Here is a 25,864-nt window from a genome sequence, read left to right as displayed (position 1 = left end):
GTCAATGAGGCTACAGACACACTGTGTTCCTCACTAGCCTCCTCTCTTAACAATCTCTGCCCTCTAGCATCCAAACCTGCTTGTAATGCCCCCCCCCCAGTCCATGGCTCACTGAGGTCAGAGAGCAAAGGGCAGGGCTCAGAGCTGCAAAGAGAAAATGGCATAAAACCAGAGAGTCTACTGACCTCAGTGACTATCAGTGTCTCCTAGCATCATTCTCCTCCAGCTTAAAAACAGCTAAGACCACTTACTGTTTAACATGTATTTTCCCTCTACTCTGTTCATTACAGTCAGTAAAATGGGGTCCCCTTTGACCCAGGGGAGGCAGGCGGGAAGGTTGGTTGATAAAACGGCAGTCACAGGATGTTGTTGCGGTGAACTGAATAAAAGTCTGTGAACTAAATAAACGTCGTGTTTATTAGTGATAACACTATCAGAACAAGATCTGTGGTGCCACTGATGCTCGAAAAAAAATGTTTGCTTTTCACTCCTCAATCCGCCTCCTCCTCCGACCTCCACTCTGCTCACTCCTGACATGTTCGCCTCGTACTTTACTGCTAAGGTTTCTGCCATCAGTAACCAGTTCTCTGAACCTGACCAACTCTGTGTGCCACTGCCAGCTAACAGTGCCTCACTCACCTCATTCTCCCCTCTGACTGGGGAGGAAGTCTCCAACCTTCCGCTGGACTCTCGTCCCACTACCTGTCTGCTGGACCTGATACCATCCAGCCTCCTACAGACCATTTCCCCTGGACTTTAACCCCACAGTCACACACATCATCAACTCCTTGCTTACGATGGGTGTATTCCCCACTGCATTTAAGCAAGCTAGGGTCACCCCACTGCTCAAAAAACCTACACTCCACCCAGCCCAGGTTGAAAGCTACAGACCGGTCTCACTCCTACCCTTTCTTTCAAAAATACTTGAGCGCACGGTATTTAACCAAGTCTCTGAAGTCCTTTCTGAAAACAATCTGTATGATCCGAATCAGTCTGGCTTTAAGCGGGGTCACTCTACCGAGACTGCATTCCTGTCGGTAATAGATCACTGCGTTTGGCTAGAGCTGCTGGCCAGTCCTCAGCTTTATTGCTGCTAGATCTATCAGCAGCTACCTTTGACATGGTTAACCACCAAATCCTCCTCCTCTAAACTCGAAGAGCTTGGTATCTCAGGATCCACCCTCCACTGGTTCATGTCCTACCTCTCAGGGAGATCTTTTAGAGTATCTTGGAGGGGAGAAGTGCCCAAACTGCACGGCTTATACACAGGGGTACCTCAAGGGTCAGTGCTTGGTCCCCTTCTCTTCTCAGTATACACCACCTCATTTGGTGCAATCATCCACTCCCATGGTTTCTTATACCATTGCTATGCTGATGATACCCAGCTCTTCCTATCATTCCTGCCATATGACCTCACAGTCTTGGCGCGGATATCATCATGCCTTGTTTATATCTCTGTGTGGATGAAAGAATGCCACCTTCGGTTTAACCTAACTAAGTCTGAGCACCCAGCCAGTCCATCCTTACAACAGATCAATATCCAGCTTGGATCAACCCAACTCATGCCCACAAAGTCTGCCTGAGACCTGGGTGTCATGATTGATGACCAACTAGCCTTTAAGGGTCACGTGGGCTCGATTGCTTGGTCGTGCCGATTTACCCTGTACAACATCAGGAAAATTAGACCCTACCTGTCTGAGCATGCAGCACAACTACTGGTAATATCACGCCTTGACTACTGCAACTCCTTTCTGGCAGGTCTCCCTGCCATCACTTTCAAGCCTATGCAAATGATCCAGAACATGACACCACATCTGGTCTCAAACCAACCTAAAACAGCACATGTCACTCCGCTGATCATATACCTCCATTGGCTCCGAGTTGCTGCCCGTATCAAATTCAACACCTTAATGCTCGCTTACAAAACAGCAACTAAAACAGCTTCCGCCAACCTGAACTCTCTCATTCAGGTCTATACTCAGTCCCGCTCATTACGCTGTGCCAATGAAAGGCGCCTGGCACTTCCACCACAACGGGGCCCTAAGTCACTACCAGACTCTTCTCTTCTGTAGTTCCCCGGTGGTGGAACGAGTTACCAAACGCCATTCGACCCACTGAGTCCCTCTCCATCTTTAAGAAGAAGCTAAAGACTCAGCTCTTTTTTGAACACCTCCACATCTGATGGTATTAATATATATATGGAAAAAAAAACCTTCCCTTCTATGCACCCTATGCATTGCCTTTGTGCACTGCCTGTTGATCCCAAGTCCTATCGGACTTGAACCTAGTTTTTTGGCACTTACTTGCGTTGTTGCCTCCTGACTCAATCCTTGTTTGTGTTGTATTAACTCTCAGACGTATGTCGCTTTGGATAAAGAGTCTGCTAAATGAAACTGACCTTGTAATAATATCATTACCTAAAACGGGCCAGTATTTTTAAAAGTTTATTTAAATAGTGGTGTTGGTACACCCCTATATCTTATTTTGAATTTTCCCTTTTAAGGTGATTTTCCTCTGTTAGATATTGTACAGCAAAAAGATGGGAGAAAGAATAATATGCAATAATTAACAGGGGTAAGGTTTGATGAGTACATTGCCCGCTTGTCCACTGCTGTATGTCCTGATGACTTAGAATGCTGCTGTTCACTGTCTGCAGGGAGAGTGGTGGGCAGGTGGAGATGCTGGTGAGTGAAGTGGTGGGTCAGATGCTCCAGGAGATGTCTTCCACCGAGATCCGATTGGAACAGGAGCATGTTGCTGAAGAGAAACGCAAGCAAGAGGAGACCAGGTTGGAATGCTGATTTAGTTTAACCCTAATCCAAACTGTGATGTAATGACTTGAACTAGTAAATAGAAAATCAACCCTCTGACACCCACAAAAAGTACAGTTTGAAATGCAAACCTTATATGTAGGCTGTTAGTTCTTTAGTCAGTTTATGATGTTGGTTGTGTCAAAACCTTTTGTGGTAAAATATGTATGTGGACAGTTCAGACTATGACTGCAATGTTGACTCCACATATCTTTCTCATTTTGACCGTTTGTGTCTTTCTCTTTCTTGCTTCTCTGTCGTTTTAATCTGTGTGTCTGGATACCAGGAGGAGGCAGGAACACGAGGCTTTTCTGACCCAATTTAGCCTCTCCCTATGCACAGAGATCATCCAGGAAGTACTAGACAAGAGCATTCGAGAAACAGCTGCCTCAGAGATCCAGTAAGGCAGTAATAATGCATCAACACAGCCAGATTTAGTCTGATCTAATCTGATTTGATATTTAAGAGTAATATTAATATTCATTTCTAAAGCACTTTTTTAGGTGATAAACTGCTTTTGAAGCGAAGCAATCCAACATCAAACAGTTTAACACCACTACAATACTCGCAATGCTGGCATTAGTTCAACATGCAGCTACTGCTGTTACTGTTACTACTACCACTACTACTAGTATTTTACTGCTACTGCTAATACTACTAGTACTACTATAACCACAGAAAAGATAAAAATACATTCAAAACACAAAACTTTGTCATAATGATTAATAATTTGAAGTAAAATGCTATTAAATTACATCTCAAATTATGGATATTTTAACTGTACTCACAATAGCACTCAGTGACTTAAGGTAGAATTGTATCGGCGATGTCATTACTGGCAAGCATAAAACTTGGAAAGGTAAAAGCCTTCTGACATTCTAAACGTCTACCTTGCTTGACCTTTTTCAGGGAGGCAGTGAAAGAGAAAGCTGAGCGTTTGGCACGTTGCACGGAGCAGCTGTGTGCCAGTCTAGTGGAGGAAACCTTGGATGGAGAGATTGCCTTATTGGCTGAAGACATCCTGGAGACAGAGCTCCAGCTCATCTATAAGTACATCAAAAGGTATGTAAGAAAGAGGAAGTGGAGTGATGATGTCAGATTGATAAGAGGTTCATTCAAGAGAAGTGTTTCTTAAACAGACATGAGTCGGGTGTTTTTGTAAAAAAAAGAAAACTTTTTCACAATCATCTTTACAACTCAGGTGGTTGGGATTTGCCTACACAATAATTCCAGGAAATTGAGCTAATCACAGCAAAGAAATTCGAAATCACATTATACTTTTCTATGATTGATTAAGTTGTCTCTTGTCCTCTTGAAACAAAATCAACTTTTTTTTGGAACTTCTTTTTATTTACGTTTATCAGGTGCAGTTATACAGTACAGATGCATGTTCAAATAAACAACACATACATAGATGTTTTAAGAAGCAGTCCATGGATTTCAGCATCCTCTCAATGTCCATATATAGTTCCCATTCTCAAGAAGAAAAACAGGAATGAGTAGTGACATTTGTCTATGAACACAGATAACAGGTAAATATACATTATATAAGAAAAAAAACACATAGTGTTCACATTAAATGAGGAGAAAAGAGATCCAGAAGAATTGTGTCACTATCTCTTATTTCAGATCAATGAGAAAATATGAAATAATTGGGGACCTTTTAGTCAAAAATATATCTGTTTTAAATTGTAGCCTTGCAGCTATGTTTTTCATGTGATAAATATCCTTAACCTTCCCCCTCCATTTTGTTACCGTGGGGGGCTGTGGCCTCAGCCAGGAGACTGTGATCATCTTCTTAGCAATTAGAAGAAGGACTCTCAATAGTAATGTCTGTTTTTTGTCTTCTGCATCTTCTGGTAGTATTCCTAATAAATAGCAAGATGGTTGTAAGTGCAGTTCTGTATCTAAACATATTTTGAATTTCATTTTGTAAATTTTGCCAATATTCCGATAGTTTTGGACAGTCCCAAAATATGTGTGTATGGTCTCCTATCAGGCTACAGCCCCTCCAGCACTGATCCGAGTTGCCACCAAATTCTGATATGACAAGAAGGGTCCTGAAAAATCTCATCTTAACTTTCCATTCAAATTCCTTCCAAATGGGGCTTTTTGTTATTTTATGTCCTCTGCATGATAATTCCCAGTTTTTATTTGATATTATGGTGTTCATCTCCAGTTCCCATTTATCCTTGATATCCAAACTGCTATCCATTAATTCTTCTTGTAATATCCTATATATGTGCGATATAATCTTCTTTTTAATAGTCCCTTTAATAGTTAACATAAAGAAATGTTCTATATTAGATGGTGGAGTACATAGTTTATTCTATTCTTCATGTTCCTTTAAGTAATGTCTCAACTGTAAGTATCTAAAAAAGTCATGGGCTGGGAGGTTGTATTTACACTGAAGCTGTCCAAAGGACATCAGGACTCCTCCTTCAAATAACTGACCCAACATGATTAAACCTTTTTCTTCCCGTTTTTTGAACCCTGCGTCTAATTTGGATGGGAGAAAGTCAATATTATGTGCAATCTTCATCCATCCATCCATATCCAAACCACTTATCCTGCTCTCAGGGTCACAGGGATGCTGGAGCCTATCCCAACAGTCATTGGGCGGCAGGCCAGGAGACACCCTGGACAGGCTGCAAGGCCATCACAGGGCAATCTTCATTACTCTAGATATTGACATAGGGAGTGTTAACTTCTTTCTCACATTTGACCGTATTTTTAAAGTGGTTTTTACCCATTGATTGCTAATTTCATTTATTCTCCAGGTATGGTGATTCATAAATGGGATTGTGTCTAAGGGCACATTTGGACAATCACTCTGTTCCATTCCCAACCCATATAGTATCTTTATCTTGAGATATCCATGCAACGATTGATCTGAGCTGGGCTGCCCAATAATGTTTTTTCCAGGTTAGGTAAATCTAGCCCCCCATTTTCTTTTGAGCATAGAATTCTTTTAAATTTAATTCTGGGTCTGCCATATAAATTTAGATAACCATTTGTTAATTGTTTTAAATGTAGAAATGGGGACCTCAAGGGGTAGAGATTGGAACATAAAGAGCAGCCTTGGCAATATGTTCATTCGTATGGTTTCCACTTGCCCGATTAGGGCTAAGGGGAGAACGTCCCATCTTGTAAGGTCAGTTTTTATTTCACCCATCAGTTTCCCATAGTCGGCCTTGAATAACTGTGGTGTGTCAGAAGTTAAGATGATTCCTAGGTATCTGAACCCTTGGTTAGACCAGTGGAATTTGAATCTTCCTGCTAGTTGTGCAGGCCAGTGCCCCACCAACATCATTGCCTCATACTTTGATTGGTTGATTTGAAAACCTGAAAGTTCTCCATATTTATTTGAATTTCTTAAAAATGCAGGGATAGAGAAAACTGGTTTGCCAATATAAGCCAATATGTCGTCCACGCAGAGCGAGAGCTTGTGTTCTGTTTTACCTTCATCTTTTATACCTTTAATACTATTGTTTTGTCTTATTAATGCTACAAGAGGTTCAGTATTTATGGCAAAGAGCAAAGGACTGAAACAATCTCCCTGACGAACACCCCCTCTCAAGGTGAAATAAATCTGAACAGTATCTGTTCACTCTAACGCGTGACTTTGGATTTGTATATATAACTCTTACCCACTCCACCAACATTGGGTGGAATCCCATAGCAGCTAGCATTTTATACAAAAATTACCGATTCACGATATCGAATGCTTTCTGTGCATCAAAACTGATTAGCATAGAATTTTGTATATTTTTCTCGGCACATGATATAACATTACGTATTCTCCTTATATTATTAGCTCCTTGTCTGCCGGGGATAAAGCCTGTCTGATCCGGATTAATCAATTTTGCAATAATTTTTTACATCCTTTTTGCCAGGATATTGGTCAGTTACTTTTGGTCGTTACATAGCAAACTAATGGGTCTATACCCCTCACAGGAATGTCGGGTCTTTACCTTGTTTGTGGATCACTGATATAATGGCTTCTGACCATGTATTTGGTGGGTCACCTTTGGAGAGGGCATAATTAAAAACTTTGGTTAATACTGGTATCAAATCATCTATGAAGCATTTATAGAACTTACCAGGAAGTCCATCTACCCCTGGCGAATTTTTTATTTTTTATTTTTATGGCCTCCCATACTTCAGTTTCTTTAACATCTGATATCATTTGCACTCCTGCATCTTTTGATAATGATGGAAAGTGTAAGTTGGCAAGAAAGGCCTGAGATTTGTCATTTATTGTTTTTGATTTAGGTTCTTTTTATGGATTTTTATAGAATAATGCAGAAGCATAGACAATTTCTTTTGGATGCAATACAATTTTTTTATTTAATATGGGATGTATAATCTTGGGAACCACACGATTAGCCTGGACTTTACGGAGTTGGAAAGCTAACAAGTGACTGGCTCTGTTCCCCATCTCATAGTATCTCTGGAAAACTTATCCAATGCCTTCCTAGTTTCTTTTAGTTCTAGTAGGGTGTTATGTGTACCCATAGTTTTATGTTCTATTTCTAATTGCTTTATTCTATTTTCTAGCTTCATTTGCTCTTCCAGTCGTATTTTCTTTAGTCAGTGCAATCTGGATCACCCTCCCCATGGGATTGATTGTGTTACCTCTCCATTATCATTTATCTCAAAAGTATTCTTTTAAGTTCTGTTTTAGATCTTGCCCTACTGCTGTAGTATTGGTGAGTAACGAGACATCAAGTCTCCAGTATCTGAAGAAATTTTCTTTACTTAAACCTATGTTTAACATGACAGGTGCACGGTCACTCAGTGTTATTGGTTCAATATAGCAATCAATTACTTTATACATATGCTGTTGGGAACGAAAAAAACACTCAATCCTGGAATAACTATGATGAACATTGGGGGGGGGGGGGGGGACTTAGGGTCCCTTTAGGGTTTTTAGAGCTCAAGGGTCAACAAGTCCTAGTTCTGAAATCATGTTAAGTGTTTTGTTTTGTTTTTTAGTTTGGAGTCCTCCTTCTGACGGTGTTTTATCTAATCTTCCATCTTGAACAGCATTAATGTCTCCCCCAACTACTAGCATGCCCTTAGCATTATCAGCAATGATATTTGCAATTTCCTTGAAGAAATTCTGATCATATTCATTTGGGGCATACAGGTTCAAAATAGACACCTTCACCTCCCCTATTGTGCCTACTATCATGACAAACCTCTCCTGTTTATCCTGGATGAATTTTCCTGAAGAAAAGGCTAGTGTCCTATTAATTAAGATTGCTACTCCCCTTTTTTCCCCAAATGAAGCACTATGTACTTGGTTTACCCATTCCCTTCTTAATTTTTTTGTTCTCCTTCTGATAGGTGAGTTTCCTGTAAGAAGTCAATTGAACATTGCAGTTTCTTTAGCTGACTATTTTTTTTTTTTCTTTTAATAGGATGATTCGATCGACGTACATTATAGGTGGCTATGATAAAATTGTTCATGTATGTATGGCGAAAATTTTAATATTTTCCTTCAATCTTTGTGTCAACCCAAATCTCAATTTCCACACAATGCAAAGTAAAGTATCTGAGACACAACATATGACTGCATGTCTAATAGAATCATAGAAATAAGCATAAACAAGAACTTATACATAAGAAAAAAACTAGAACTGACTTCCAAACACCCAACTGATTGAACAAATATGCTAACCAGTTTCTCAGTTTCTATAAAGACGGGGAGTTGTGACTATAATCTCTCCGGGGAAACACACACAGTGCTACCACAACTACCTAAAGTTGCCAGTACGCTATAGCAAAATAAAACAAAATTACATTATCTTAACCCTTCATTCTTTAAAGGGAGAACCCATATTATTTGTGTGTGTGTGTGTGTGTGTGTGTGTGTATGTATGTGTTTTTTTCTTTCTCCATTTGTATGAACCAGCCAATACAGTAAAAGCAAAGGAAACAACCATATGAGCCTGGTTTATAACAAGTCCTATTTAAGTTTGTTGTATAAAGTCTACTTACATCTCAGAGTTATTTGATATTAATTTTTCACCTTCAACAAAAATCTGCAAGTCCGCATTTGTCATCTTTGAATTGCCTGCTCTATTTGATGTCGATGCCATGACCAAAGAATTGTGCAATAGTTCCTTCTAGAGAATCTCCCGATCATCCACCTTAACATGAATTCCAATCTGCTTGAGGGTGGGGGCCGCATCCGTGAGGGTCATAAACGTCTTCACGCTGGATTCCAGATGGATTTTCAGCTGGGCAGGAACGATGATTGGGCTTTTTTATCTTTAAGTTGTTTTATCACCTCCTGTACCTGCTTGCATTTCCTCCGTACGTCCGACATGTAATCGTGATCAAAAAAGATTTTCTGTCCTTGGTATGTTACCCCTCGTTTTTTCCAGGCTTATTGAAGTATCATATCTTTAACTCTTGTAATCAGAAAATCTGACAATAATGGATCTTGGAGGGGCAGGATCTCATGGTCAATGAGCGATGCGCTCTCTCCACACACAGATCCAAATCTTCCTGTAATTCAAGTGAGGTGCGCATCAACTTGGTTATGAAGTTAATCATATCCTTCCTTTCCTCGCCCTCTTTCTCCCTATATATGCGCAGATTGTTCTGTCATGCTCTGGACTCAAGGTCTTCACACTTGGCCGATGGTTTTGCTTCTCTATGAAGTAAATAGTGAATGACTCGCCCATATCGGGTGCTTTATCCTCCGTATCGCTCACTCTGTTCAACATTGGCTACTTCTTGTTCTAGTTTTGTTGTACGTTCCAGCAAATCACTGAGGGTGGATTCCACCCTAGATAAGGTAGCGTTCATGTCTTGAGAGGCATCCGTGTGTTCCTTCCATGGGAAAATTGTAAGTACTACCGCCATGTTGATGTCTTCAGTGCATACTTCACCTGTGTGTGACGACTCGTCCATTTGGTCTCGTTTATCTTCTTTTTTGGTAATTTTCCCTCTCTTTTCTGCGTCTTTTCTTAGAGTGGACATTGCAGTTTTTAGTTTTAAACAATTTGTGTCAATTATTTAGAATTAAGTAGTGAATCGGCTCATTTTTAAGGGTTTCTCCCCACAGCAGAAGGATCAAGCTGCTACTCCTATCATGCATGTTCAGCCAAATGCAATGATTTGCAGGTTCTATGTACCACTGACAATTGGTAGCAGAATCTATATTTAATTGCCTTTCTCTTCCATTGGTTTCCTCTTTTTTTACTCCTCCGCAGGTGGCGTGATGTAGTAGCGGTGCGTCGGCAGCTGAAGAGGCAGATGAGAGGTTTCCCTGCTGCTCCATGCTGTGTGGACCCTCGCTTCAAACTGAAAGCACTGGCCCCCAGCGCCCCCTCACAGCCCTCGCTGGAAGATCTTAGCCGAGGTGTGGTCAACCTGGGTAACACTGGCACCCTTGCCGTCTCCAGCACCAGGTATCTCCATCTCAATTTCAAACCAAATGACTCCTCTCAAAGCGGAATGACTGCTAGATACGGATAATGTGGATAATGGATATTTTTACTGTTGTGTTTTGAGAATTGATTTAATGCAGGGCTCCAGATGGCGACTAAAATGGTCGCCAATGCGACTAACTTTTTTTTCCTGCCAGTCGCCAGTGGCCACCATTACCCACAAAGCAAAAAAAAAAAAAATAGAAATGGCCATACGTTTATTTTGTGTACTGAACTCTCATCTTCTCTTGCACCTGCGTCTACCTGACCTATCGTGTGAGCTCCTGTACGGTTTCCAATACATAAACTTCTCTGCACTCCTTTCCTGTAGTGGTTGAAGCGTCGGCTGTACAAATGAACAGAAACAGTGGTTGAAGATAGTTTAATGTCACGTTTATCATATTAAAAATTTGAAGTGTTAACTTTATGAACGGTGTTTGATTTAGTTTAATGTAGTTTAGTTCGATAGTTTGAATTTAGACGTTAGATGTAGCTAACTGCATCATTAGCCGGCTGGCAGGTAAACAAAATGTGCAAATGAAAAATATCAGACTTTTTCTCACTCCATGCCTGTCCAAACCTAGCCTCCTCTACATCAGATGCTGACAATGTCGAGACCAACTCGACCAATGAAAGTTCTCAAGTGACATTTGAGTCATCCCAGCCCGATTCAATCAGTATGTAGTCCTTTACAGATGATGATAACCAAGCACAGCAAGTGGAGTCTTCCTCTCCCGTCCCTGCGGCTCCCATCCCTACAAGACAGCTTGGCTACAAGAGTTCGCCTGGTTATGTTATGACAAGGGGAAAATGTACTGCACATTTTGTGCTCAAGTAGGACAAGAGATTGCTGGTAAAACAGAGTTCATTACCGGTTCAAATCAAACTGTGAAGAAGCATGGTGACTGTAAAAAAAGAATAAGAACGCCAGGGGTTGTATCATTGCTCGGTCTGCCCCTTGTGCCACGCCAATAGTGAAAGCAGTGCAACGTGCTAGTGATAAAGTCACAGAAAAAGAGATGAGGGAATTGAAAATAAAATTCAATGCAACCTACATGTTTGCATTGGAAGAAATACCATTCACAAAGTTTAGCTCTCAGATTCTATTGATGAAGAATGGCATGGATGTGTCAAAGACATATGATAATGATACAGCATGTGCAGAGTTTGTAGGTTGCATTGCAGATAGATTAAAAAGCAGTGTGCTGGAGGAGGCTTTAAAGGCAAATTACATCTCTGTTATAACTAATTGTGGAATGGATATCTCAGGAAAAGACAGTTATTGTACACTGTAGGCACTTATCTGATGTAGCAGCTGTGACCCGTCAAGTAGAGTTGGCCAAACTTGATCACAGTCATGCAGAAGGAACCCGAAATACTATCAAGTCGCTGCTTGAAAATGCAGATCCACCCAATCCAAACTAGTGGGTACACAAAATGAGTGCTTTCGGGGAGGATGGTGCAAGCATTAACATGGGTACAACAGGGGGAATAGGGGCACGTTTCAGAGGCGATATAGGTGAGCATATCCTGTCTTTCTACTGTCTACCTCATCATCTGGAACTGGCAATGCTAAGCACTCAAAGGTCAGTGTCAGTGATTGAGAAAGTCTATGACCTTTTGCAGCTTGTGTGGAAAACATCACTTCAGTCCTAAAAGCAAGCGAGAACTGAAGACAGTAGGTGCAGAATTGGGCTGTCCAGTACAAAAGCCTTTGGCTGTTAAAACTCAGTGCTGGCTTCCAGACATGTATCGGGCACTCTTGGTTTTCCTTCAAATAATGCAACAGGGCAGGGGCAATACACTGCTGTGCATCATCACATGGAGCACCTTGCAGCCACATCCAAAGGGCCAAGCACATTGTGCTGCAAATAGAAAGCCTGTCTTTTGTTGCCTTCTGTCACTTTTTGCGTGATCTTTTTTCAGAGGTCTCAAAACTCAGCCTTACACTTCAGAGAAATTCTCTGATCCACCCACAAGCAGTTGCAGCTGTTGAGAGTTGTCTGGAGATGGTTAAAAAGTTGAAGGTAGGGGGCGTCTGGGTAGCATGGTGGTCTATTCTGTTGCCTACCAACACGGGGCTCGCTGGTTCGAATCGTGATCCTCCCATGCGATACATCCCCCTGGCGAAACTCCTCACTGTCAGGTGAAAAGAAGCGGCTGGCGACTCCACATGTATCAGAGGAGGCATGTGGTAGTCTGCAGCCCTTCCCGGCTCGGCAGAGGGGATGGAGCAGCGACTGGGATGGCTCAGAAAATAGGGTAATTGGCCAAGTACAATTGGGGAGAAAAGGGGGGAAAGAATACAACAACAAAAAAAAGTTGAAGGTACAGCCACCGAGAGAAGGGAAGCTCCAGGAATTCTTAAAGCACATAGGGAAAGATTCTGAAGGTACAGAGATGCAGGAGGTTCTGTCAGTAAGCAAGAGGCGGAGAGCTGTAAGTAAGGGCCCCCAAAGTCATGCCACATTCACAAATGATCTGAATGCAGTCATTGATATAGCCATTGATATTACTGTTAAAGAACTAGAGAGAAGATTTGGAAACCTGCTGATGAATGTTGCAGAGAAAGGACATTCAAAGGGATTAGAAGTCATCAGGTCCTTGTCAGTGTTCTGTCATGATGCGTTGTCAGAAAATTTTGTTATCTATGGTGAGGAGCGGATTGACACATTAGTGAATTGGTACAGAGAGCTCTTGACAAACAGTGGATGCAATGGTACAACTGTCCAAAGGGAATGGAGAATGCTGAAAACATTAGTGAAAGGTCAGTTCATGGATAATACATAACACTTGAGTTATGGAAAGTCATGCTAAGAAAGGAGCCATTCTGCACAGATTTTAAGAACATTCTTCACTTAGTTGAAATTATGCTGGTGCTTCCCATATCTGCAGCATAGTGCAAAAGAGGATTCTCCGCACAGAATAGAATCAAGTCAAACGTGTGCAGTTCCGTAAGTGTTAAACACTGGAAGACTTGGTGAGGATCAGTACAGAGGGCCCCTCACTTGAGCAGTTTGACCCAGAGCCCAGTCTGAAGTGCTGGTTGTCTGCAAGCAAAAGAAGGCACAGACCTGACTACACTGACTGGCCAGTGGTGAGAGATATGGACTCTGAGCCTTAAGCAGGAAACAACTAATTATACATAGTTGAATAAAAAAGTGAAAAATAAATAAAAGAAGACTGGACATTTATGTATTTATGGTTATATGATTGCAGTATATTGAACATTGCACATATTGTGCATGTAAGGAATACATCCAGTGTTTCCCAAATCTCTCCTGGAGGACCACTTGTCCTGCATGTTTTAGATCTTGCCCTGCTCCAGCACAGCTGATTCAAATGATCAACTCTTATGAACTCCTAAAGCTGCTTAATAACAAACTGACCTAAATCAGCTGTGTTGGAGCAGGGAAAGCGCTAAAACATGCAGGACATGTGGTCCTCCATGAGAGGTTTGGGAAATGCTGGTGTACACTATAGAAGGCAGAGCAAACAAAGGCAGACAGTACAGAGGGGAAAGAAAAGCCAGTGTGAGGCAGCCCTTTAACAATGTAGCATATGACATCACTATATCTTGGCCCCTGAAAATTTGATTTGGCTCCTAAATATTTTGGGTATGGCTCCTAGATTTTTTTATTTTATTTTTTGCCTGGAGCCCTGTAATGTTATTGGTAAATAAGAAGCTTGCTTTAACTCTATAATATGCATATGTTGTTTGTTGACAGCCTTTGATAAATGTTTTCTTCACCTAAATGTCAGGTTGTTTTCAATCTTGGGTTTAAGGTAAATTAATAATTTGGATGCTGGAGAAAATATATATATGTTCATAGGTTCTTACTTGATTTTTTTTAATTTCTTTTTTCTTTTTATGCACAGCTGTGTAGTGCTCTAATTTCAGTGTCTCTAAACCTGTTGTCTCCCTGAGACCATTTATGTCAGTGGTTTAATACTTTGTTCACAGGTCACTGAAGATGAGACAAGAAGTGCTTCACCAGATGAGAGTCCACTACTACTATCAGAGACTTTTGGAGTAAGTGTAAAATGAGCAAATATCTGTCTCTGTTCCCCGTAATGAAAAAAAGCATTTTAACCTATTTTGATGTTGATCACAGTGAGTCAGTGTGGGCACCACTGGATTTACCAGCACTGGTGGCAGAGAATATTCCCAACCCCCCGGATCGAATCTTCTGGAAGGCTGCCCTCCTGTTGCCCAACGACCACGAGAGTGTAGCCAGCCTGGCAGACAAGTAAGCAACTCGGTTCCGAAATGACAAATGCCAGTACCACCAGTTTTCACCAGAGGATGTTTTTATTACCCTTAGTTTGATTTAAGTGAAAACTATCCATAAATGAGCCTCCTTAGAAAGTATCAAATTGTTTATTGAGTGATGTGGTGATCAGGTGTAAATTTGGTTAGATCTTACTAATTTTGAACGAACTGTCTTACTACTTAAGCTCAGCTGAAGCAAACGTGTATATGATAGCTTCATTAGAGTCGTTAGCTTGCAGCCAATATTTGCATTCTTTCAGTCTGCATTCACACCGATGAACACAGAAATTGTAATGCTGCAAAAGCTTCAGTGATGTGCCAGTGCTTTGGCCACTGACTAGGTATCGGATTGGAAGGAAAACATATTAATTTGCCATCCGGTCCTTTCAGAACTTCTGATGCTATGGCTGTGTCCTCTTACTGCCTACTGTACCCAGGGTCCTATCAGACTGGCTGGAAGCAAAGTTTGGTGGTAATGAAGGGTCAGAAGTCGGGAAGAAGCAGCCAGATGGCTCACTGCAGACACTCTATGTCACCAGTGTACTCCAGGAGAACAGACAACGCACACACAAAGTCCACATCAGCATCAAGGTTGGACTGAGAGGCACTTAATACAGGGGATTGTTACAGGATTGTTGTGGATAAGTTTACATAGTGGTCATTTTGACTTTAAAAAATGCTTATAACCTTGACCTTGAGAAAAGTGTATATAATGAGTTCGGCTTTATTTCAGATGATGGGTAAAACTGAACCTCAGTGGTTGTTTTATATAGATATAAAATTGTTGTTTGAAACTTGTATATAAGGGAAGGTTGCCACACACCATCAGCAAAATTTTGATTGAATGTAGCTTTTAAAATGCCTTTCCCAACTGGTTTTTTGAGATATTCAGTCTTGTGAAGAATTAAGCCAGTAAAACAACCAACAGTACCTATGAATTACTGTTCTCTGGTGTATGTGAATGCTACTTTTACATCTTGGTACAATACAAGCCAATATTTTATAAAAGAGTCTTCCTTGGTGATGTCTCAGGTGGCCCATGGCCCTCTGACAGAGGAAGGCCTGTCCAAGCTGGAGGAGTGCTGTGAGCTCCAAGGCACAGGGGCCCTGCTTATGCTGCTCCCCGCTATGCCTGCCCTTGCCCCTGAAGTCAGACATGAGGACAAGGATGTGCCTCTTCTCTCAGCCCTGCTGCAGCTGAAACAACTCCAGCAGGCAAGCCCCTGGCATTGCCCACTGCCCCTGGTCATACTGATGCCCGGACCTGCCAACACAGACCCGAACAATATACAGAAACTTGAAGAAGGTATTGTGAGAAGTCAGCATTCCCAACGAATACACAATGATATAGCATGAGCTTCTATATATGGTAGTACACTATTACTGGTATCTGCATCCAAGCCCTAAAACCAGGCTGAAGTAGTCGTGTTTGCACATACCTGGAATTTGACTTGGTGGGTCAAACACGTTTTAAAAACCTTTTAGATGTATTACATCTAAAAGGTTTTTAAAAGTATTCAAAGGTAGTAAGTTCCATATTTAAAATTATAAAATAGAAATTTAAGAAATATAGCAGTACGGAAGGTCTTTGCTTGAGCCTGAACAACTGCTCTACTAGGAAGCTTTAACGTGGCCATATCGTACTCATTGCAGCTCTATTTTTATTCTGGGGCTCCACTAGAGTAGCTTTGCATGATTCACAGTTAAAAAAAAAAAATCGTAATTTAATTTATACTGGCCATTTTGAAGCCCCTCTGTTAATCCTTTGCTTGAAACAGGCTGTTTGGGCTATTTTCTTTTTAAATAAAGAGAAAGCCCTACTTTTACAGCCCTAAAAGGAGGGCTGTAGTCTCCCGGTCGATTGGTTGGTAGATTGAGCCTAAATATATATGCTCATAGGTGGTTAGGTTGATGGGGGATTTTCTTTTATGCATGGTGGTGTAGTACTGTAATTACAGTGTCTTGAAACCTGTTGCCTGTGGTCTCTGTTTTGAGAGAGGGATCCCTCCTCGGTTGCTCTCCCTCAGGTTTCACCCCATTTTTTTCCTCCCTGTTAAAGGGGTTTTTATGGAGTTGTTCCTTATCGAATGTGAGGGTCTAGACAGGATGTTGTATTTCTGCAAAGCCCCTTGAGGCAAATTTGTCATATTGGGCTGTACAAATAAAATTGACTTGACTCGATATGCTCTTGTCCGACCAAATTCGCATTGATCAGACAATCGCCGGTGTTAAGGCCCCTTCACACGGCAACGGCACCACTGCACTCAGTCTGAAACCCATCATTTCCAATGGCTTGCGGGAGCTTCCCCACATGGCCAATAGAAATTAGGCAACATGGAAGGCAAAATGGAGGAAAAGATAAAATAAAATAATACAATAATATAAATATTATAAAATACAAAGACAAAGGTAATGATGAACTTGTCCCGCTAGAAGTTTTGACCTATTTTGCTCTGTCGTCCTTGACTTTGCTGAACTTAGTTGTGTGCTGAATGCAGCACCGCATGCAGCTCAAATCACGCTGTGTCTGCAAGCTGTTTTACTTTGATAAGGAGAAAAGCACTACATCAATAGGATTAATCCATTATTTTCAGTGGCAGGAGGGACAAACTATCTGTGAAAATGGGGGGGGGGGTGCACCAGTTTTAAGCTTTTTGATGAATAAAAATCCAAACAGCTGAGCCTGTTTCTGTTATAGGATTTTTATGTAGCCTAAATTGTTCTCACCTTGAGCTGGTTTGATAAATATTATTTTAGTCTTTCAGTCACAAGCTGTATAAAAAAATTGTTTTATATATATATATATATATATATATATATATATATGCCCCTGTTAATTGGTGTATGTGTGGAAAAATTGCGACTTAAGTGGAAAGCATTTGTCAGGAAATTACAAAGGTTACGTAGATAGACTATTCTGCTGTCACCAAGCACCTGTGTTGTATCTCCCTGCGTCATCGTTTTTTTTTTTTTTACCCACGTTTATTTTCTCCCCAATTGTGCCTGGCCAATTGCCTCACCCTTCCTAGCTGTCCCAGTTGCTGCTCTGCCCCCTCTGCCAATCCAGGGAGGGCTTACATGTCTCCTCCGTTACATGTGGAGTTGCCAGCCGCTTCTTTTCACCTGACAGTGAGGAATTTCACCAGGGGGACGTAGCGTGTGGGAGGATCACGCTATTCCCCCCCAGTTCCCGCTGCCCCCTGAACAGGTGCCCTGACTGACCAGAGGAGGCGCTAGTGCAGTGAACAGGACACATACACTACCGTTCAAAAGTTTGGGATCACCCAAACAATTTTGTGTTTTCCATGAAAAGTCACACTTATTCACCACCATATGTTGTGAAATGAATAGAAAATAGAGTCAAGACATTGACAAGGTTAGAAATAATGATTTGTATTTGAAATAAGATTTTTTTTACATCAAACTTTGCTTTCGTCAAAGAATCCTCCATTTGCAGCAATTACAGCATTGCAGACCTTTGGCATTCTAGCTGTTAATTTGTTGAGGTAATCTGGAGAAATTGCACCCCACGCTTCCAGAAGCAGCTCCCACAAGTTGGATTGGTTGGATGGGCACTTCTTTGAGCAGATTGAGTTTCTGGAGCATCACATTTGTGGGGTCAATTAAACGCTCAAAATGGCCAGAAAAAGAGAACTTTCATCTGAAACTCGACAGTCTATTCTTGTTCTTAGAAATGAAGGCTATTCCATGCGAGAAATTGCTAAGAAATTGAAGATTTCCTACACCGGTGTGTACTACTCCCTTCAGAGGACAGCACAAACAGGCTCTAACCAGAGTAGAAAAAGAAGTGGGAGGCCGCGTTGCACAACTGAGCAAGAAGATAAGTACATTAGAGTCTCTAGTTTGAGAAACAGACGCCTCACAGGTCCCCAACTGGCATCTTCATTAAATAGTACCTGTTAGAGCCTGTTTGTGCTGTCCTCTGAAGGGAGTAGTACACACCGGTGTAGGAAATCTTCAATTTCTTAGCAATTTCTCGCATGGAATAGCCTTCATTTCTAAGAACAAGAATAGACTGTCGAGTTTCAGATGAAAGTTCTCTTTTTCTGGCCATTTTGAGCGTTTAATTGACCCCACAAATGTGATGCTCCAGAAACTCAATCTGCTCAAAGAAGTGCCCATCCAACCAATCCAACTTGTGGGAGCTGCTTCTGGAAGCGTGGGGTGCAATTTCTCCAGATTACCTCAACAAATTAACAGCTAGAATGCCAAAGGTCTGCAATGCTGTAATTGCTGCAAATGGAGGATTCTTTGACGAAAGCAAAGTTTGATGTAAAAAAAATCTTATTTCAAATACAAATCATTATTTCTAACCTTGTCAATGTCTTGACTCTATTTTCTATTCATTTCACAACATATGGTGGTGAATAAGTGTGACTTTTCATGGAAAACACGAAATTGTTTGGGTGATCCCAAACTTTTGAACGGTAGTGTACCCACATCCGACTTCCTAGCCGTAGACACAGCCAATTGTGTCTGTAGGGACCCCCAGCCAAGCCGGAGTTAACACGGGGATTCGACCTGTTGATCCCCATGTTGGTAGGCAACGGAATACACTACTATGCTGCCCGGACGCCCCTGCAAAGCTTGGTCTGCTTTGTCTGGTGGGCCCGGCGACCACGACCCCTGCTTTGAACTGCGCCCAAGGAGGAAATGCCAAGGGCGTTCTGACAGGGTGTGGAAGCGGGGTGGGCTAAGCTAACTGCTAACCCATGCAGACTGGCAGTTCCGACAGTCATCGTGGCTGGCATTCATTCCCTTGGACAGTGATTTTTTTATTTTGTTTATTTTGGATATATGTGTTAGTTTGGGTATATATGTGTTCTTGTAGTTTTTAGATGTGTTTTTGTCTTTGTGTTGTACTGCTGTGGGCTGGGGGAAACGGCATTTCGTTTCATTTCATGTACGCAAGTGCATGAAGTGAAATTACAAAGTGTCCCTGATTCAATTGCTAACCCCAAATGGGGCTGAAACGCCATTACCCCATTTTACTTGCATAGTCTGGTGGTCTTTGACTCAATTTAGCGAACAACTTCCTATGATTAACACTATCAAAAATTTTAGAAGCATCAATAAAACGCATAACTAGTGAGTTTTGGCCTCTATATTTGTTTACAATTTCCTTTAAGGCATATATACATAAGTCAGTGCCATGTTTAGCGTTAAAACCAAACTGGTTATCTGTGGAGTTGATAAATTCATGCACTCTATCCAGCAGGATTCATTCTAGTACTTTTGACAGTATGCTGGCTAGAGCTATAGACCTGAAGTTATCTAGGCCGCATACTTTACCAGCTTTGTCCTTAATGACGGGCACTAACAGTACAGACAACATTGAGTCTGGTAACAAGCCATGGGTCATAAAGCCAGTAAAACAAATAGCAAGGAGAGGCGCTATCCTCAGACTGGCATATTTAAGGTGTTCAGCGGTAACATGATGTAAACCACTTGCTTTGTTAACAGACAGCTTGTTTATAGCTTGGTACACCTCGTGTGACATGATCCCCATTGAATCATCACTCTCAATAGTGCCCACCGTATACAGATCACTTTGGACACAGTTGAATAAGGTACTATAATGCTGTCGCCATAACTCAGCAATATTGTCTGTACCAGAGATACCATCAACAGTGCATGGTAGAGATGTTTTATAGTTGTTGAGAGCTCTCACTTCTTTCCAAAAATTAGCAGGATTATTTCCTAGCAGCTTCTTAGCCATGGAATATGCCCTCATGGCTTACTTATTTTTACAAATGAAGCGAATAGCATACTTATATTTTGCATTAGTGAGCGTCTTGTGTTCAAGCTCAGGCCGTTGTCTGGGTCTGCCTTCCATAGCCCATGATTTAAAGGCTTCACATGCTTCTTCATGAGACTAAGCTACATACTTGTTCCAACTAGGCCTGATGTTATGTGTCTTATTTTTATATTTGTAGTAGGGCTTACTACCTTGATACAGACCACTAACAATATCATCATATATGCAGCAGAGATCTCTCCTATGCCTCATGTCCTTACAATTAATGTCTCTGCACATAACTTCATCTCTAAGTAGATGTATATTCCCCAAGGTTTCATCTGTACGGGCATGATCATAATGCTAATGAGGAATCTTTCTTAATTGACCAATGAAAAAAAACTCAAGCATTTAACATCAAGTTTGTTTGCTGGTAGATTAAGGCTGCCTTTTTGAAGGTGTAATTACCCGAATCAGTTAATTCCCAAATAATGTTAACTGTGATAAACCTGACCTGGGTTATTCGTTAGAACCACTATTTGCAAATGGCATTTAAATATCGATGTTGTGATCCATTTGTGACTGATTCATTATGTCATCAAAATGTTATGTAAGTTGTTAAGCAAGCATTGACCCCAACTTCTTTCACACCTTTTCCGCTCGCTTAGCCCTGATGCTGCAGGAACTGGTGGGGGATAGTCTGATATCAGAATACATATTTTTCCACATACCAGAGACCACCAGTGACCTTCAGGGTTCCCAACAGGTAAAACACACATACACGCATGCACGCACGCACACACAAAGAAGACCCACCGTCACTATCAACTATTTTATCTTGTCTTTTTTACATCATTACATATTTCCAAACATCTGTTATCCACTGAGCAACACTGTTAGGCAACAGTATATGAGAAGAGCTGCTTAATGCAATACAGCACTGACTGGTTCATTAGCAATTTTTAAAAATTTTATTCACTTTCCCTCACATTTCTCCCTCATGTCTTTTGATGGTCCTCAGCTAAACCAGGCTATGCTTTGGCTGCTGGCCCGGGCCCCTCCACCTCACCCTCTCTCCTGCCAGACCCTTGTGCAGTTCGTAGAAGCTGGCTTGAGCCATGAGTTTAGCACCAAGGTCTGTTCCCATCGCCAGGAAAGGGCAGATGCAGGTCTCTCTCCTCAGGACCCAGCACCAGTCATCCAGCTATACAATTCTGTCGTGGCCCATCTGGCAGATACAGTGTCCTCCCAGGACCTCTCCACCCTCTCCTGGCCACCAGAGGAGTTCTACCTGCCTGACCACCGTGACCTGGTGCCCCATCTGGGCTGGAACTCTGCCCAACACCTGGCCTGGCTGCACAAAGCCATCCTCAGCCTGCAGATCCCAGAATGGAAGCTGCCATCTATCACTGGTCAGCTTGGAAGGTTTCAATTCATTTCAACAGGTTTATTTTAAGGCATATGTCTGAAATCAGACTAACAGGCTAATAAGGTATCACAATGAATATGAGTGAAATATGTTAGGATAGAATATGATTTGATTTTCTTTGTTTTTTAAATTGTTGTTTCTTTTGTTTTTTGCTGTTTGGGGGATAGCTCTCAGGTTCCATCAGCAGCAAATTACATTGTACAAGGCTGCCTTCATGTTTATTTTTTATTTGATCATGAATTGCTGCAGTATTTCCTTTGGGTATCCTCTAATTACACTGACCCCAATCACTGAAGAGTTGGGATCAACAGGGTTCCGTTGTATATATCGAATTATTTCGGTTTCTTATAACAAGGCCTGTTGAGTTTAAAAAGTAATGAAATATTGAAGCAAGAGATAGCTAATCCCTCTGTATTTCCTTCTCTCTCTTCCCTTATAATCCTTTCAGCCTCATGGTCCCAGCTTTGCTCCTCCATCTACTGCTACGCCTCTCAGATCCCAGTATCACGTCACAGCAAACCCCTCCTGATGTCACGGCTTGACAACCTGCTGGAGAGGGTCAGACTCCGGAGCCAATGGAGCCAAGTGGCCATGGATAACGGAGGAGCCAGGGACGAGAGTGGGGGTTCGGCATTCCATCAGATCCCCTTGGACGATGTGCTGATGCTATGCATAGACCACAAACTGAAGGACTGGCGGAGCCCCGGTTCACTTGTCTGTGAAGGTAAGAGAAGGTTATTTTTGGTGATGGCTAGTGTTGCATAAAGAACCCATACTTTGTTCTTCCACCTGAGTACTCCAATGTGTGGCTTCTTTTAACAACCACCATATTTAAATTGGACCTTGCCATTTTTTCTGTTTTGACATTGACTAACTCATGGTAAATATAAAATGCAATTTGGCCGCAGATTTTTTACAGAGCATCTAACATTTCTGAGTGCTGCATGCATTTTTATCATATGGTTTTAGTGCCTTACCTGTTAAGCAATAACGAATTGTTTGAGGATCAGCTCTAAACACTGGAAAGCCCAATGCCAGTGGTCTGGATCATAGAAAAGTTGTTTTTTTTTTGCACACACTCACCTATGTAAAATTTGTTACCTTGTTGAAAATGTCTCACCTACCTTTACTGATATATTGAAATTTAATTGCTGCATCTTTAATTTTTTTACTCAGATGCTATGACAGACGATGGGGAAATCCTAGTATACTTCCTCACAGAGTCCCTGAAGGGTTTCCAACCACCTGAGGAATGGCTCCAGGCCATTAAGTGTACACACAAGGAGAAACAGCAGGAGACAGAAGTGTAAGAGTCACTAGAGGGCTCAGCACAATAGTCATTCATAGGCTTCACCGTCAATGTTTCTCCATCATTTGTGTTATCTGGAGAAAGTTTTTTTCCATCCCTTGCATATCAATAAAGACTTTGAAATGTACAATGGAATATAATTTTTGAAAAAAACACATTCAAGTGACATTAAATTAAACATGTAATTGCAAAATTGTTCTGTTCCTCCTCTCCTTAACATTTCTCCACCTTTCTCCTCCTCCCCAGGGCCGGTGCTGCCAGTTATGACCCTTCATCTAATCTATCCTTAACACAGAGGCTGTTCCAGAGCCTGACAGAGCCTGATACACTCCTAGCAGCTCCATTGGACATCACACACACACCTACACCGGAGGAGCTGCTTTCCCTCCATGTCCTCCAGAGCTTCGAGGAGGAGAAGGCTCAAAGTCAAAGGTACAAGTACAACTGTTAGTGGGTTTCATCACATTGGGAATTTTATATAGAGAATGGCATCTTGCTTTTAATGTCACTTTTTAAAGAGGAGTTATTAATCAGGGTATAGATGCATACATTAAATTGATGACAGAACCTTAGTAATTTATCTCTTTTAAAAATGAGGACTAAAGAAATTCCTTTTCAAAAAAGGAATTGGCTTGTCTCATAAATGGTAAATGGACTGCATTTATATAGCGCTTTTCTAGTCTACCGACCACTCGAAGTGCTTTACAGTGTATGCCTCATATTCATCCATTCACACACACATTAATACACTGATGGCAGAGGCTGCCATTCAAGGTGCTAACCTGCTCACCAGGAGCAGTTAAGGGATCAGTGTCTTGCTCAAGGACACTTTGACACACTGTCTGTAGTTTATGTGCCCTAGAGTTTGTAGAAGTGTGTAATCTGCTGTGAAAACAAGAGAGACTGGTCAGGTTGCAAGAAAAAATAACCCCCACAATCAAATGCACCATAGCATGATTTCACTTCATAAGCTCGCTTTGATGCACCTACCAATTGGAAATGGCAGTTTGCCCCAACAAAACACTATTTATTTCTGTACAGGAGTATGGAGCAGCTTCAGCACTGGCAAAATGCCAACCCACTGGACTACTTCTCAGTGTCCCTCTTCATGCCATCCTCCACTCTACTGTCTGTCTCCACTCTGATGCCACAGGCTTCCAAGACTCGAGGTTCCCCACTCCAACAGGTATGACATGGTAATAAATCTCACCCCAAGCATTCAAATGTGGTATTGTGAAATATTGGAGCATATGAGTTGTACATCATGCCATATATGCACTGTTACACTACAGTTTAAGCAGTTGTGCATTACATTTTCTAAATTAAGAAAACAGCACCATGGGTTGTTTAATGTAATGGGAGTTCACAAGATGATCAGACTAACACCATTCCTACAAAGTCTAATATGTCACTGTCAAATATAGTATTTAATCTTGAATTTCTAAACTTGACTGGTTTAACATCCAGTTTGGAAATCCATGATGGTATGGGGAAAAAAAACTAGTGTAACTCTTTTACTAAATTCTGGCTAACTTTTTTGAAGTCTGTTAATGGTGCCATCTTCCACTGAAAATGGTGTGATATTTACCCGCTACCACTCAGCTTGGTAGGTTTCCATCAGTGTAAACTAACAGAGGGGAGATTTATTTTCAACCAGAGGATCTTGTTTCTTATTCCATGTCAGCAAGAATCCCCCAGAAGTTATTGAGCAAGATACTAAATCATGAAAAAATATTTTCGCTGGGGGCATCCGTCAAAATTTTGCCTTATTCTTATTAAAAAGGTTTGATATGTATTTATTTTAAGTTTCCCTTAAAAGACAGCTGAGCATTTGTCGTCATCTGATTTTTCCAGGAAGTGAAGCCTGATGATTCTGCACAGAAAGTAGACTGGCCCAAGAACACTCCAGTATCGATGGCATGTCAGCTGAAGGAACTTAAACGACAGATTATGGCCAGTCAAGAGGAGGAACTGGCCTGCAGACTGAAGCTGAATGGCCTATTGAGCGTTGTAGATGACTGATTGCGTAATGTTAAGTAGAGATAAAAACTTAATCTCCCAAACCAAACTTGTGGTGTCTGAGCTTTACCTTGCTTTTTATTTATTGATTTTGGCTCCTGTTGATTGCAATGTTTGTTTTATTCTTTTATGTAGAACTTGTACTGACTTTTAGCTTTAGTTAAGTCCTTCACTTTTTTGTTTTGTTTTGTTTTTTTAATGTTTTAGTTTTTCTCAGCTGAATGTTTTTAAATTTGCAAAAATTGTGATAAAATTGTTTTGGTTTGGTTTGGGGTTTTTTTGTATTCCCAATTTTCTGGGGCTGTAATTGCTTGTATTTGTCAAAATATTAATTACTGATAGACAAGAAATTGCTTTGATTTTATGTGCTTTTACTAGACATGGACACATTTCTTGGTTTTACGTTAATCAATGAATAAAACTTGTTTTTTTCGCATTATTTTTTCCCATTTCACCTGATATAGTTTTAAATTGTAGTAATTGTCAAACGTGTTTTAACGCTATCAGATAATCCGTCAGGATAAAAGCAATCACTTTCAACGCGTTTTTGGACTTCATGAAAACAAAATTTATTTTTACCTTTTCGATTTTCCGTAGGCGGTCGAGCGTCATACGGTTGAGGATTACTTTACGTCGATTGGACGGTCACTTAGAAGACCCACCCACTTCTCGCCCCCAACAAGCCTGTGATTGGCAGTCTATGGCTCTGGCCATATCTCTCCACACAAAAACTCAGCGATGGAGACCGTAAAGAACACCGGGAGATGTAGTTTGCTTTGTATTTAAGCCATCTGCTTACTCTGCTTTAAAAACTACAACAC

General features: G+C 41.2%; 1 protein-coding gene across 1 annotated transcript in view; it reads left to right on the top strand.

The window, feature by feature from the left end:
• mcm3ap (minichromosome maintenance complex component 3 associated protein) overlaps nt 1-25,473 on the top strand; it is a 43,663-nt gene extending 18,190 nt beyond the window's left edge. Inside the window, exons 14-28 of the mRNA XM_056289706.1 lie at nt 2,657-2,788; nt 3,097-3,210; nt 3,720-3,872; nt 10,040-10,237; nt 14,220-14,288; nt 14,371-14,505; nt 14,966-15,119; nt 15,561-15,834; nt 20,955-21,052; nt 21,308-21,698; nt 22,164-22,439; nt 22,892-23,021; nt 23,271-23,456; nt 24,066-24,210; nt 24,879-25,473. Of these exons, the coding sequence (XP_056145681.1) occupies nt 2,657-2,788; nt 3,097-3,210; nt 3,720-3,872; nt 10,040-10,237; nt 14,220-14,288; nt 14,371-14,505; nt 14,966-15,119; nt 15,561-15,834; nt 20,955-21,052; nt 21,308-21,698; nt 22,164-22,439; nt 22,892-23,021; nt 23,271-23,456; nt 24,066-24,210; nt 24,879-25,046 (2,623 nt within the window). The 3' untranslated portion in view covers nt 25,047-25,473. The remainder of the gene's footprint in view (nt 1-2,656; nt 2,789-3,096; nt 3,211-3,719; nt 3,873-10,039; nt 10,238-14,219; nt 14,289-14,370; nt 14,506-14,965; nt 15,120-15,560; nt 15,835-20,954; nt 21,053-21,307; nt 21,699-22,163; nt 22,440-22,891; nt 23,022-23,270; nt 23,457-24,065; nt 24,211-24,878) is intronic.
• The last annotated feature ends 391 nt before the right edge of the window (nt 25,474-25,864 follow it).

The sequence above is a fragment of the Lampris incognitus genome, chromosome 11 (assembly GCF_029633865.1).
Source record: "Lampris incognitus isolate fLamInc1 chromosome 11, fLamInc1.hap2, whole genome shotgun sequence".
Taxonomy (NCBI): domain Eukaryota; kingdom Metazoa; phylum Chordata; class Actinopteri; order Lampriformes; family Lampridae; genus Lampris; species Lampris incognitus.
This window is presented reverse-complemented; position numbering and strand designations above follow the sequence as displayed.